Genomic DNA, 14816 nt, shown 5'->3' with positions numbered 1-14816 from the left:
AACTGACACTATATCCAGCCTTTCCACTCACCTAATCTGGAAGTATTAAAGACTACTTTTTGGCTGGATTTCACAATATGGTATATAGCAAAGCAAAGAGTAGGTCTGACTTTTCCTGTTCACATATTAAAAATCATAAAATAGAACATTTAAAGCAGTAGTCCAATACAGAAAAATTCTCTAAAACTCGGGAAAGAAACAAAAAATGAAACTTCCTTGAGGAGTTATCTTTCTTCTGTCTTTGGTCATATTTTTCGATTGAGGATGAGCGAAAAGGGTTACTGAATTACCCTTGTTTCTTGCTACCTTGTAAACAGTATATAGCCATATACTGTGTAAGTTTCATTCCAAGTTATCTTGAACTATTTCTAAAATTTACAGGTGAAGAGAACCTCATTTATAGGTCAACTCTCTTATGATTTCCAAGCAGAGATGGTATTACTGTCCTCCCCAAAGCACTGTGGCGGTAAACTCACTCAAAAATCAAAGGATCATGGGGTCAGATGTAAATCAGATTCTCCAGATATTAATTAAATTCCCTATGGCAGGAGATTAAGAATCCCTGACACCATTTCAACCCAACAAAATATATTGTTACACTGAATGAATGGTAAATAGTTTAGAGTTCATTGCCGCTAAGGCTGTCTTTCAGGAAACAGCTAGTTCACCACTTCTCATCCACAATTCAAAACAAGCTTTTAAACTATTTAGAAACATTCAGATGTGGGTTAAAAGGGGATGCTAATTTCAAGAACAGCTCCAGAATTGACAGCCACTCACTCGATCTGCCAGTTTTTCAAAGATGTCCTGATCTGTAGATCCTTGTCATCTGGCACTTTTTACTTTTCTTTTTATACGTTTGTTTACGTTATATGTTACTCCATTTAAGCTGTGAGCTTCAGTATAGGAGAGGGTGTGACATCTTTGCATCCCCTAGGACTGCCACAGTGTCCTCCACATAAAAGGGTCTGAATGCCAGTGTGGAATTAACTACTACAAGGAAGTACATGTTGCAAACAAAAGAAAACGGAGAGGAGTGTTTTAATGGCAAACTTAAGGTGCCAATTATTCTTTAGAGAAGTCCAGATGTTGGGCCCATCCAGGCCAAAACGTAACAAGTGAAAATGCGTCAAGAAACCAGAGTCCAGAATTGCAGTCCTACCTTCCTTAACTCTTTATTGTGTCCAGGAGGTGCGGCCTCTCGCCCTTAAGAGCCCGAGGCCTTCAGCCTTCGGGCACCCCGATCCCTGCCTCCAGACAGGCGTGGGAACACCTTGGGAATGGACCCTGACTCGGCCTTTCTCCCGTCCCAGCTCGGGCCATGCTTCAGTCGCGGACTAAACTCCGGCCGCGTCTGCCTGTTCCAGGCCGTACCATGACAGAGCAATTCGAGTGGACCACAGGCGGACTCGGTTCACTCACCTACTTGGTAGAGACGGCCCTCCGGTGAAAAAATGGTAATGTGGCGATCAAACCCAGCGCTGGAACCACGGGACATGTTGGCGCACCCACTATTTCAAGCACTGTCTCTGAGCCCCGTAGCTCCCGTAACAGGCGTACAACCCCCCCCGGAAGTTGCAGCAACTGCTTCCGGGGCACCGGCCGGCTTCATCCGCTCTTACGCGCGGAACTCGCGACTCCAGCTCCAATTCAGGCGCGGAGAGCGTTCCGAGGCCACACCCCTTCTTGGGGGGTGGGGAGAGCAGGGACGGTGCGGCGTCGGGGGCGCTTTCGGTGAGCGCTTGCGTCAGCTACGCGTCTGAGCTGTGTGCAGATATCAGGTGAAACTGGCGTTGTGGCGGTTTAGAGTTTTCATCTGGAAAGTGAATGGACTGCAGCAAGGACGAAAAAGCTTTCTGGGGGCCCCGAGTAATAATCTGCCTACCGGTGGGACCTAAATGGATGGATGATGTGTTTAAGTCTCTCGTTAGTTTGGGGACGTATGTATCCAGCTTGTGTCTAGATTTCTTGCGTTCTTTCTAATCTACTTTTTACCCATCCACTTTTCTTCTTACTACAGGAGAAAATGCGTTGCAGGTGTTGCGGCAGTAACCGTTAATTTTAGGTACAGAAGGGAGCGGGTTCTAGTAGCTACTGGAAAGAACAGAACTGTCTTCTGGCCAGGCAAGGCCAGCAATCCCGACAGTTTTGTCTTAGAAGTAGAACTGAGGAAATATAGGTGAGGAATATGAGGAATCATGAAGTTAAGTTGCTTTAATTGATAAGAACGGAAAGGACATGGAGTATATAGCCCTGTTCATTTGTTGAATGAACTAATGGGAGTAGCGGACTGGGTGGCTCCGGGGAGGAAAAGTGGCTTTTCAAATTGTAAAACGGTGCCTATTTTGACTTTTCCCCAAGGCACACTCCTATTTAACCAATATTGAATGCAAAACATGACGTTAGGCTGGTGTCCCTAACCTCCCCCGTTTGTGCATCTGGGAGGCCTGTTTTGCCAAGGTTTCTGGCACTTGAGTGCCTGCTGTAAGTTAATACTAAAGCAAGGATTCTTACCTCTTTAACATATTTTCTCCTAAGCTCACTTTGCATTTAAAGGAAAAAAATGTGTAAGACCCTCTTAAGTAGTTCTTAAGGAAACCCCAAATGTCAACAGTGTTTTTAAAAATTAAACCTCCATTTTTATCAAGCTGAAAAAGTCCAAAAGTGAGACATGATTAAGATAATACTAAATGCATACAACATCTTTGGCACACAGGGTACTTTCCAGCTCTAATTTCCAAGTGTACCGATAAAAGTTGTCCCTTACCTCTGCCGCAGGTCCCTACCCTACCCTCAGGACCAACTCCTGACCTTTTGGGTGCTTTTTTCCTCACACTCTGAGCAACGCTAGTGTATTATAATTTACCAGACTTTACCTGAATAGTCATAAAGAGTTCTCTGTAAGGCTGCTAAGGAGGGTGAACTCTTTTAGTTGCACAGCCTCAACAGCCCCCCACCCCCACCCCATGCTAATGTCTCCCAAACCTATGTCTCTAGCTGGACCCTTCTCCAGAATGCATTCTTATCTAATTGCCTGTGGGATGTTTTTCACTTTGACACAAAAGGTACCTCAAAACCCAATGTATTTAAAACAGAGCTCATCATGTCATTTCTCCCCCCACCAAGCCAGTTCCCGCCCCTTGTACCACACTTTACAAGTACTCAGAACCCAAACCTTGCAGCAGTCTTCGATTCCTCAAAACTTCTTACTCTGTCCCTATAGTATCCTGATCCTTCATTTTCTTTTTTTCTGTTCTGTAATTCATAATTTTGTTCACTGTTTATTGTCTCATCCCCCACCCCAGCCCCACTGCCCCCACCCCCCACTTGCTCCATGAGGGCAAGAATCTTTGTTCACTCCTGTAGCTCAGGCAACTTGAAAAATTCCCAGCATATATCAAGTGCTCAATAAATACTAGTTGAATGAATGAATCCCTTACAGCATCGGGGTTAGGAGTACATCCTTTTCTATTTAAATATGGATTTAAATGCCATTTGTGGCAGTTACTAGATATGTGACCTTATGCAAACTGTCTAAGTCTGGATTCCCTTATCTATTAATTTTGGATAAGATCCACTTTATTGGAGGCTGTTGTGAGGATTAAATGAGAAGGCAAGTGAAGAACTAAACAAAGTACCTAGCACGTGACCGGGCGCATTAAACTGTTTATGTTATTGTTGCTTTCCTGTCTGGTCAGTTACCAAATCCTGTTGATTATTCCTATGGGATAGGATATGTCTGCTTTTCATTCCCACTGCCATGCAGTGAAGGGATGTTTAAAATCACAGACACTGGAAGCCATTAGAATGTCACATGTTCAAAGAAATCCTCATCCCTTCTTGAGGTTACATTTAAGCTGGGCCCTGAAAGAGGCATTGGATTTCAGATGGTATATACATTTTAGTACTCAACCTGGAAAGAATCAACCTCATTTTCCACACGAACACAAACTGAAAGCTACAATTAGAACATTAGACTCCCTTAGGGCAGTGGGCACATTTATTTTGCTCCCCAGTGTATCCTCAATGGCAAACCATGTCTAGCATGAAGTAAGCACTCAGATCATTCAATGGATATGCATGCTCACTATCTGAGTTTTCTGTTATGTTTGTTTTTCCTAATTTGGAGAGAGTTGTGAATAAATGAGAAATCCAAATTTCAAAAACCTAAAAGGTCAGAGATTTTATATTAGAATTTGAGATTTTTTTCCCCATACACAAATGAATTCCTCTGGGAAATCTTTCTGAAAGACAAACCCCTCGCTGATTCCACTGCTAAGGGAAATCCCCTGGAAGCAGACTGAATATGTGCCACTGGGTGCCAAGCAGCAGCCAAACTACTCACCCAGGTGGACTTCCCCCTTGGGTTAGGGAGCTTTCACCAAAGTCGTCAATACTCTTGTAGCTTTAACACAGGCCTATGGGGGCAGACTTGCTGTGTCTGTGTGGAAAATTTGATCTTCCTCTCTGTGGGGCCACCAAGTTAGACTTTTTGAAATGACTTTCTGGTTTTTTGAAAAATTTTAGAGATGACTTAACATCTTGTGAGTCTTGGAAAATCTCCTGGGGGCCTCCATTTGGCAAGGCCCACATTCTCCCCTGGGGGTGGAGGTAGGTGGAAGGTTGGGGTTACCCACAAGGCAAAGGTAAAAAATGGCAGCGTAGATTCCCAGTGACTGCAGACATGCTGAATCACGTGGTGTTTAAAGGCAAGATAAGAATTTAGCCCTTAGCTTACAGTGAGCCCAGGGAATATAAAAATGGAGCTTATCTGTGTTTCCATGTGATATTAGCAGATGTTGAAACACAATGCCCTGTGAGTTAGCCATCAACACTGGTAACAGTATTTTAGGAGAGTGAGGATTTCTTGATGTTAAGGGACCCCAAAGGTCACCTGGAGCCAGGACAGAGCTCAGGATGTAGCAGCTTGGGTGGACAGTAGGAGGGAGGTAGACCTCTGCCCAGCTCCCTGGCCAGACTTCCCAGTCAGGTGCTTCTCAGGGGACTGAGGGCAGGGACCTGGCTCTATTTGTATGTTTCCCTATTTGTATCGTTCTCACAGCAATGTCAGACCTACAGCTCTTCCTCCAGTAGCTATGGTTGGCTTCCTGGGAGTTGTCATTCTGGCTGAGTCTCTGGGAAGGAGAAAAGTGATGTCTCTGTACTCTAGTTCTATATAATTTATGGGCAGAAAAGGACAAATGCACCAAATGTGGGGGAAGTGTGCTTCTGTGACTTACATGAAGCACTTGATTATGCCTTTACTTGAAAGTCCTTCAAATCCTTTACGTGACCGGATTCCAATAAAGCAACACTCCCCTGCCCCCTTGTCCGTAACATCTAGTGTGGTTCTCTCATCCTCCAATACCAATGGTGGGTACAAGATGATGTCTATCGACATAGCAGTCACACAACTGTCATTTCCATTCTGCTCCATCCTTTCCTTACCAGTCCATATAATTCTGTGCCTGGATTCTATTAGTCATCACCAATATTGAGAATGTTGTCCTTTGCTATGAAAGGGAATAAACTTGCATCAGCCTAACCCAAAGGACATTTAACTAAAACTATCCAGGAATCCCCCACCTTCCCTTATATAGAGCCAAAACTTTTTTTTTAGAGCCAAAACCTTTAGCTTTCAGTTTACCCTTGATTTTTAGCTATAACAACATCAGTATTATCCTCTTACAACTTTTGACGTTTCTCTTGCTTTCTCAAACCCTCCTTAAATGAAGATGCAGTGCTCGACTGATCTCTTGTTTCTGGAAGCCAAAGGTCTTGAGAAACACTTGAGAGTTCTCATGGGTCTCCCCAGAATACTGGAAGAAGCAATGGAAGACCCCAGCTGTCTTGGGCTTAACCGTTGGTGGTTTTTAACATACAACTTCCCCTTAGGCATGATAACACAGGAAGCCCTGCATAGCTTAAGAGAACAGCAAATGTTCCAGTGAAAAATCTGAAGGGGAAGGGAGGGGCCTGAGTCTCGAACATGGTCAGGCTCTGAGTGTCAGAAGCGCTGAATTACAATCTGAGTCTTGCCACAGACTACCTGATGACCATGACCTCGGTTTCTTAAACAGGCAAGCATGCTGTACCCACCTTAAAGGCGCAAAGAAAAAAATATTAACCACTACTGTGAAAATAAGTCACATACTAATAGACTTGAACTCAGCTTCTCTCTTTGTAAAGGGGAGCCACTGGTGAATAAAGGACTGGATTGTTGGCTATTTTGCTTTGATCTCACCCTAGTACAGAAGGAAACCAAGTACTGCACCAACCTGCACTGCACTCTGCTATTGTTCAGAAGTGAAAGTCTATTTTCTTAACTTGGAGAGCAGCCAGTTCTTACCCACCCTGTCCCACACACATGCAGCCTCACCCACGGCTGTGGACAGCGGGGTGGGAACTGTAAGCATCAATCAGTTCATTGATAAGATTTTCATACCTATCATCTTGAGGTCTTTAGGAATGTTATTTAACTTCATTCGCTCTGCTTGCCACCCTCACCCTTACCCCCATTCCAGCCCCCTAATCAGGTGGGGAAAGGGAGGTACAGAAGTTGGCCAGCACCAAGAGACCGAATTAAGGACAGAGAGGAAATAAGACTCAGCAGCCTTCCCTTTAGCCTAGAGACACTTCCTCTTCCTTGAGGTTTCCTAATTGGCTTCCTCTAATTCCTATTTTCTTACCACAAAATTAAGTCATCTCTGATGCTCAGAATCAGCCAGCCTCTCTCGGGGTAGTAACAGGGGAGACAGCAAATGAATGAGATTTCTGATCATTATAACCAATATTTTCAGTCACTAATTTAGGAACTAGTTTTGAGAAGCCAGTTATTGATGGGAAAGTAAGAGAATGCTCCAGTCTTATTTTCTCCTTGCTTTGAAATGATTGATGGACCTGAGTTGAGATCCCCAAATTTCACCCCAAATGCATTTTGTCCACAGTGGTCAAACAAAGGCAACTTTGGAAAATCAACCAATAACAGATCTAAAACATTTCCAAGAGTAAAAATTCTGGAATGAGGTCTTACAGGTGTATAGCAAATTTTATTCCAGTTATCACAGTGTATGTACATAATGATGCCTAATACATCATACTGAATTCATATAAGACATAGGGGGCTTACATGGTAATGATTATAGAGGGTGGCAGTGAGAAGTTAATATTTCTTGAGGATCAAAGGATCAGACACCAAAGACTATGTTCTTGAGTTAGCCAGCTCACACACAAAATACCATGGAGCAAGAGGGGAATTCACTCAAAGGAGAAGTGGGAATTGGAGATAAAAATCAGGAAGATATTTTCAAACAACTTCTCCAAAGTCATTCAACAAACATGTATTGAGCCCCTTCTATGAGTAAGAAGCTGGGCTGGCTGCTCTGGGAGGCACAGAGATGAACCAGACAAGGGCCCCACCAGAACCAGAGTTCAGTGGGGAAGATGAAACATGACTAAAAGCAACACTAACAGACAGTTCATGATACATAAGGTAGACTCCAACAGAGGACTGTAAATGGCAAATTACCTTGGGCCATAGGGAATGTACGCTTCCTGTTGGAAGAAGTATATGTGAGCTTAGCATAGGAAGACAAGAAATCCTCCAGGTGTGCTAGTTGTTGGAAGCAATGTCAATCAGTGGCACCAAGATGTAACATGGAGTGGGAGTGACACAAAGAGAGAAGCAAAGAAGGGAAAAAAAAGCCTGTGCTTAGGACATGACAATGGCCTAGCTTGACTAGGACTCACAAATGTTCTAGATTAGGACACAAATGCAAGGAAGAGGCCTTGAATGCCTAAGCTAAGGAACTTAGGCTCTGGTTGGAAGGCAATGGGGAGACATTTAATATTTTTGCTTTAAAAAAAAATTTTTTTTTTTTTTTTTTTAGTGTTTATTTTTGAGAGAGAGGGACAGAGTGCGAGTGATGGAGGGGCAGAGAGAGAGGGAGACACAGAATTCAAAGCAGGATCCAGGCTCTGAGCTGTCAGCACAGAGCCTGACACAGGGCTCGAACTCACGAGCTGTGAGATCATGACCTGAGCCGAAGTGAGACGCTTAACCAATGGAGCTACCCAGGTGCACCAGTATTTAATGTTTTGGACTAAGGGAAGCAGCATAATTAGAATTATGCCCTGGGAATATAAAGCTAGTGGCATTGTTTATGATGAACTATATATAGATGGGGATATCAGTCAGGAGGCTATTGTGAATAGTCCAAGTGAATGTTTCTGAAGGCCTGAACTGGGGTGGTAGTAATGGTTATGAAAGGGAAAGAATATTTACAAGAGATTTTTAAATAGCTGTCCCCCTATTGTTAAAAGTAATATACTATTCAAAGCAGTGCTATTTGTAATAGGCAAAAACTGGAAGCATTTAAATGCCCATGAATGGTACAATCAATAGTTGTGGTGTTCACACTATACAACATTGTACAACAATAAAAATGACTGAAATACAGTTACATGCAACAATATGGATGAACTTCACATAATGTTGAAAGGAAGAAGCCAGTCACAAAAGAGCACATCCTAAAGATTCCGTTTATATAAAGTATAAAAACAGGCAGAATGAATCTATACTGTTAGAATAGGTAGTGTTTAAGTTTGCGGGGGCAAGAAATGATGGAAGCAGGCATCTGTGTTCTGCTAACAGAATCTGATGAACAGATTGTGATAAAACTCCAATTTGATTTTTTCTCTCCCACCCTTTCTTCAATCTTTCTTTCCTCTACACGAATACCTGGCAGGTCCCATTACTTTGCTGTTCCTCAGACAATATGCAGTTCTATGGTCACTTTAATAAATGAAATCTCAATTCAGAAATCAGAATATCCAGTTCTAGAACAATAAAAATTCCAAACAGCACTGCATCATTTCTAATCTGCCAGTTTAAATTGGTTTCAGATTAAAGCCTCCCAGCGGAAAGGGATTGGGAACATGGTTGGCTTTTCTGGTTCAGTCACTCCTCGTTCAATTCTGCCCCCAGCCAAGGTGGAGGATGGACAGTGGAGGGCTAGGATGGGAGGGTAGGTAAGAATGAATGGTTAATGTTTTCTAGGCCTAGCAGCTACTTAAAGCTGGTGCTTCTGGTGAGCCTGGTTAAAGCTGATGCTTCTTCTCTTGGCTACTCTTCTAGGGCCGTATATCTTTATATGTAGGTGGCTACTTGCAGCAACTTCTTCAACCCTCTGGGCATCCAGAAGTTCCTCTGCAGCCCAAGACAACCCAACCCCAACACATCTGGCCCTTGGGAAACCTTTCAAGGCAGTGGACTTGACTCAAGGGAGCCTCTGACTCCCTTTCCAATACTGCTTTTTGGCCCTTCTGTCATCTTCTATATTTGCAGACACACTCAGGCCCCATCCCCAGAGCCTTCAGCTTTCTCAGGCACCAGAACTCTGGGTCACCCATACTGTAGGAGGCTCTCCAAGTCCTCCTGCTGAAGCATCTTTCTTGGGGTCCTGGGGGCAGAGGACACAACTCAGAGCCTGGCAATGGCTCTCTAAAGAAACTTCTTTATCTTTTTCTTTCCTCTGACTCTTTTATATGTTTGGCCTGGCTAAGAGGCCAGAGGTTGTGAGTCAGATTCTTCTTTATTCTTTTTGTAAAATCTGTGTATGTACCTCACATTCATCTGGGAATCTTAGTATCTACTGTATTTGTGCCTCAGTGGAATACAGCACATATATTGTAACAATTTCAGGCTATGCAGGAGATGAAAAGAAGAAAGTAAAAATCATCCACAGTTCTAACACCCAGAGATACCTATTAATATTTTGGAATCAATACAATGTTTTTTTTTTTTTTTAATTTTAAAAAGACTTTATGTTTTTAAGTAATGTTTTCTCCTACATGGGGATTGAACTCATAACCTTGAGACCAAAGGTTGAATGCTCTACCGACTGAGCCAGGCAGGCAGCACAACGAAATGTTATTTAAGATACATTTCTCCAGGTATCTCTTTCCTTCCTTCCTATTTAAAAAATGGGATCATATTAGACATACCATTTTGTAGATGCTTTTCATTTAATCCATGCCAACACACAGAGTTTCATGTTAGTCACTATAACATTAAAAACTACATTTACTTCTTTATTCCCTTGTTTTGAGCACTTAGTTATTTCCAATTTTATTATTATCATCAGTAACACTATTATGAACATCTTCAGGTACAAAGCTTTACAAAAGAACTTTTTTTTTTGAAAGACAGTCAAGAGTCAACTAACTAGCCTGCAACAGACATTTTGAAGGTATTGAGTAGGTATGCGAGTAAGGGGAAAGGAACAAGAAAAAATAACAAAGTAAGGCAGGAAGTTGCTTTGGGTGAAGATGAGTGGTTCCCACAGTGGTTCAGTTTGTAGGTCCTCAGGCCACCCAGGTAGAGATACTCAGCTGCAAATGTGGAATTAGAAAGAAACCAGGGTAGAGATAGCGCCTACCTTTGAGATGTTTGTCTATTATACTAACCCTAGCAAGGCATGGTTTATGTCAGGCTACAAGCCTAAAGGTATTTGCAGTTAGCTGCGAAAAGAGCCAGTGGAAAGGGATTAACTGAAGAGAACAAGGTCTCAAGCCACCAAGAAGGGACAGAATGGAGGCAAGTAGAAAAAGTAACCTAGAAAAGAAAAGGGAGAAAAGTTCAGGATGGGAAAGTTACTGGAAAGGACAAAAATTGCTGAAGAGGCTTCAGCAGATTGCAGATGGCTTGTAGATCTTAGTTAAGTCATCTGCTGACAGAATAGTGAGGTTATGACTCAGGACTCAGACTCATGAGTGTTGTTGTATTATTATTTTAAAATAAGCTTGAGCTCACTTGAAGCTACTCACGATACTACTCAAAATATGGTCTGTACCATTGCATCACTTGGTACACCAGACGTTGAATCAGAATCTGCATTTTAAACAAGATTCCAGATGATTCTATGTCTATTAAAATTTGAGAAGTACTGCTGTAGCCCATCTTCCCAATTAACAGAAAAGGGAATGGAGGTTTTAGGAGATAAGCCATTTTTCAAGTTAATATTGCAAAGGGTGAGAGAGCTCCTTCAGGAAATTAATGGGAATTCAATGAAAGATGAAAACAAGGATCTTCAAATGAGAGTGAAGTTCCAGCTGTATAATTTCACGACTTTTCTAGCAATACTTGTGTGTAGCAATGGAGGAAGTGGAATGGTTTGGGGCTGTCCAAAATTAGGTTTAGGTAAGATGCTGCAGGAGGTGAAAGGAACAAAAGAAGGCAAGCAAAGACAGATGGGGATGGACAATAGAGGCCTTTAGGTAAGGAAGGGATGGGCCAAAGAATACACCAAGGAACTGGTAGTTGGGATGAAGGAGTGGGGCTGGTAAAGAGGTTGTGGTCAAAATGAAGAACTTAAAAGTTTGAAATCCTGAAGGTAGAACACTTTTTTTTTTTTTAGGTTTACTTATTTATTTTGAGAGAGAGAAACAGAGAGCAGGTGGGGGTTGGGGAGGGGAAGGGACAGATAGAGAATCCCAAGCAAGTTCCAATCAGCACAGAGTTCTATGAAGGGCAGGACTTGATCTCACAACCTGTGAGATCTGGACCTGAGCCCAAACCGAGAGTCAGTGCTTAACTGACTGAGCACCTAGGCACCCCTGGAACACTTTTAAGTAATTTAAAAGGTCCAGGTTGGCCATCTCACAGGGGGCTGAAAATGACCAGGTTTAAGAGGTTAAGAAACAAGACCAACATATGAGTGGTGTTAGAATCTCCGGGGATAATGGCATGGACCAGAATAAAAAATCTGGTGACATTTGTAAAGCACAAACTGTTCAATACTGATTGCCTCACATAAACTTCCCTTGGTGGGTGGGTTAACGAACAAAAAGAGCCATGTGATTTGCTTTAAAAGATAAAAAGCCGTTTTTATCTGTGTTAAAGCAGCAATCCTTCCTGAGACTTTCTCTTCAAAAACTTGGTCTGACTAGAGTTTATTTCTTTAGCAGTTGGACATCAGAGGGCCTAACTTGGAAAAGATCCATTCTTCAAAGATCTGACCACTCCTGCCACAGAATAAGACTAAATGCCAAAGGACATGACCCTTAATTTGAATCAATACATACTATCAGAGTGACAGCTTCCTGGAACACAAATTTCCTTCTGAACACAAGGAAGCCTTGAGTAGTATATGAATATACAGCTCTGCAAGTAGTAGTTTATGGTATACAACAGCCCAGCTTAACTTGGCTGGCTCTCTTTATGAATTTACATTATTATGATTAGAGTATACAAAGAAGAAATGGTAGAAGACCGTACAAACGTTTTCATTTTCTCTCAGGTGAACAAAAAGTTACAAAAGAGTTTACAGAGAATTGATCCTTTAAAAAAATCATATGTATGTAATAGACATATCTACGTATGTATAAAAACTTAGTAGCAACAGACAGCCCAGCTTTGGAGCAAGGGATAGAAAAAAAAATGCAGCTGTGGATTCTAGGACAAGGTCACTGAAATGAGGAAAATAGAATAATATATTTTTAAAGACTTAGGAATAGGTGCACCTAGCTGGCTCAGTTAGTACAGCGTGTGGCTCGATCTCAGGATTGTGAGTTTGAGCCTCACACTGGGAGTAGAGATCACTTAAAAAAATAAAGAAACTTACAAAAAAAAAAAAAAGACTTAGTAGTTCAGTACATCTTTAAACTTTTTTTTTTTTTTTTTTTTTTGAGACAGATGAACGGGGGAGGGGCAGAGAGAGAGGGAGACACAGAATCGGAAGCAGGCTCCAGGCTCTGAGCCATCAGCCCAGAGCCCGACGCGGGGCTTGAACTCACGGACGGCGAGATCATGACCTGAGCTGAAGTCGGATGCTTAACTGACTGAGCCACCCAGGCGCCCCATAGTACATCTTAAGCAACAGGGGACTTACCTTCGGGAAGACCTGCCATGACCACTTCCAAAGGAACCTATTTCATGGAAGTGGAGGCCCATTCTCTTCTCCCAGGCCAGGACACCACTCTGCCCCGGACAGCCCAAGGAACAGCAGAATTGTGAGAGAATTCCACTGGCACCTGTCAGAACCTGGAAATTCTCTGTTCTGATGTGGTCATAGAAAGCAAAAGAAATCTGTTCAATTTTAAAGGTTTCTATGTGAACTAAGCTTGATACCAAGTAATGTTCTAGTCTAGCTGAGAGTGATAGGGCAATCTGACCCAGTCTCTTCAAAAATGAATTTATGTCTCTACCATAGTAGAAATTTAAGTCCCTAGCACTGATTTTTTCCAGCATTTGCTTGTTGTGCTGGATTTTAATTAACACCAAAGAGATGGTGGGGTAATCATTTTAATGTGGTTGAAATTTCCATCACATTTCTTGTCAGAAACTACCAAAACCCCTTCATATGACACTGTTATTTACAATAAATTATCGTGGTTACCTTAATAACCTAATCCATTTGATAATAGTGAACTGAGAGGACTCTGTACAAACTATTTTTGGCTGCCATCAATGACTACTAGATAATTGTCTTCCTGTTTATTTCAATTCCGGTTGAAAGCAAGTTGTGTATGTAGGGTCTCTGGAAGCATCCATCGGACTGAATATTGCCAACAAAGAACAAATCTCGGAAGACAGAGCTTCCCTAGAAGTATTTTTCAGTGGCAGAGCTTCAGGGAATTTTGAAACATCAAATGAAATAGACATGACAAAGAGAAAATTAAAGACTATCTCTCCAGATTTACTGCATTTACTCATTGGTGTTCCCATCTCTTACATTTTTTCATCTCACTGCTTTCTATGGCTTTTTCTAAGTAGTTCTCTAAATGGAAGTCCCTTTGCTTATAGAGTGTACATTCAAGCAGATTTGTTATTAGCTGGGACCAGCAGGGAAAAGCTGGTCTTCTTGCCTTTCTTTCCTCTCTCAGGTGCCTTTTACTCACCTCCTGTCTTCTCCTTGTTTCCCTCCTGCCTCCTGTAAGACTACTGGCTGTTAGATGCTTAATTCCCCACTACCACTCACCCTCCCATGTATGTCTCACCTAGGGTTGTCAGATGTACTAAATATAGGGTGCCCTGTTAAATGTGAACTTCAGATAGGCAATATTTTTAGTATGAGTCTGTCCCGGCAATACTTGAGACATATTTACACTAAAAAAATGTAAATGCAAATTTAACTCCTAGTCCTGTATTTTACTTGAGAACCCTACTCATTGTGGGCTATAGGGGGCGCTAACAGCTGCCTGGTCTCTCTTACTGAGAACTCTATTTGCTGAAAGAATACCTAAATCAAAATAGCACCATTTCAGGGTGCCTGGGTGGCTCAGTTAGTTAAGCATCCGATGTCTGATTTTGGCCCAGGCCATGATCTCATGGGCTGAGCTCCTCGCTGATGGCGCGGAGCCTGCTTGGGATTCTCTCTCTCCATCTCTCTACTTTTCCCCTGCTCATGTGCTGTCTCTCTCTCTCTTTCTCAAAATAAATGGGGTGGCTGGGTGGCTCTGTTGGTTAAGTGTCCAATTCTTGGTTTCAGCTTAGGTCATGATGTCACAACTTGTGAGTTCAAGCCCCGTGTCAGGCTCTGCACTAATGGCACGGAGCCTACTTAGGTTTCTCTGTCTCCCTCTCTCTCTGCCCCTCCCCTGCTCACACTCTGTCTCAAAAATAAATAAATAAACATTAGAAAAAATAGGAGCACCTGGGTGGCTCAGTCAGTTAAGCGTCTGACTTTGGTTCAGGTCATGATCTCACGGTTCATGGGTTTGAGCCCTGTGTCAGGTTCTGTGCTGACAGCTCAGAGCTTGAAGCCTGCTTTGGATTCCGTGTCTCCCTCTCTCTCTGCCCTTCCCCTGCTCGTGCT

The 14816-nt window shown here is 42.5% G+C and overlaps 1 protein-coding gene across 3 annotated transcripts in view; it reads right to left on the bottom strand.

Moving 5' to 3' along the window:
• PSMA6 (proteasome 20S subunit alpha 6) overlaps positions 1–12985 on the bottom strand; it is a 30146-nt gene extending 17161 nt beyond the window's left edge. Inside the window, exon 1 of one of the 3 annotated variants that reach the window (XM_045450701.1) lies at positions 12891–12985. In XM_045450701.1, the coding sequence (XP_045306657.1) occupies positions 12891–12909 (19 nt within the window). In that variant the 5' untranslated portion in view covers positions 12910–12985. Of the gene's footprint in view, positions 1–1422; positions 1648–12890 lie in introns of those variants that run through there. The other 2 variants (XM_045450700.1, XM_045450702.1) reach the window with 2 other exon arrangements.
• Positions 12986–14816: the final 1831 nt, after the last annotated feature.

This window comes from Leopardus geoffroyi, chromosome B3 (assembly GCF_018350155.1).
Source record: "Leopardus geoffroyi isolate Oge1 chromosome B3, O.geoffroyi_Oge1_pat1.0, whole genome shotgun sequence".
In the NCBI taxonomy this organism is placed as follows: Eukaryota; Metazoa; Chordata; class Mammalia; order Carnivora; family Felidae; genus Leopardus; species Leopardus geoffroyi.
Note: the sequence above shows the minus strand (reverse complement) of the source record. Positions and strands in the feature narration are given on the sequence as shown.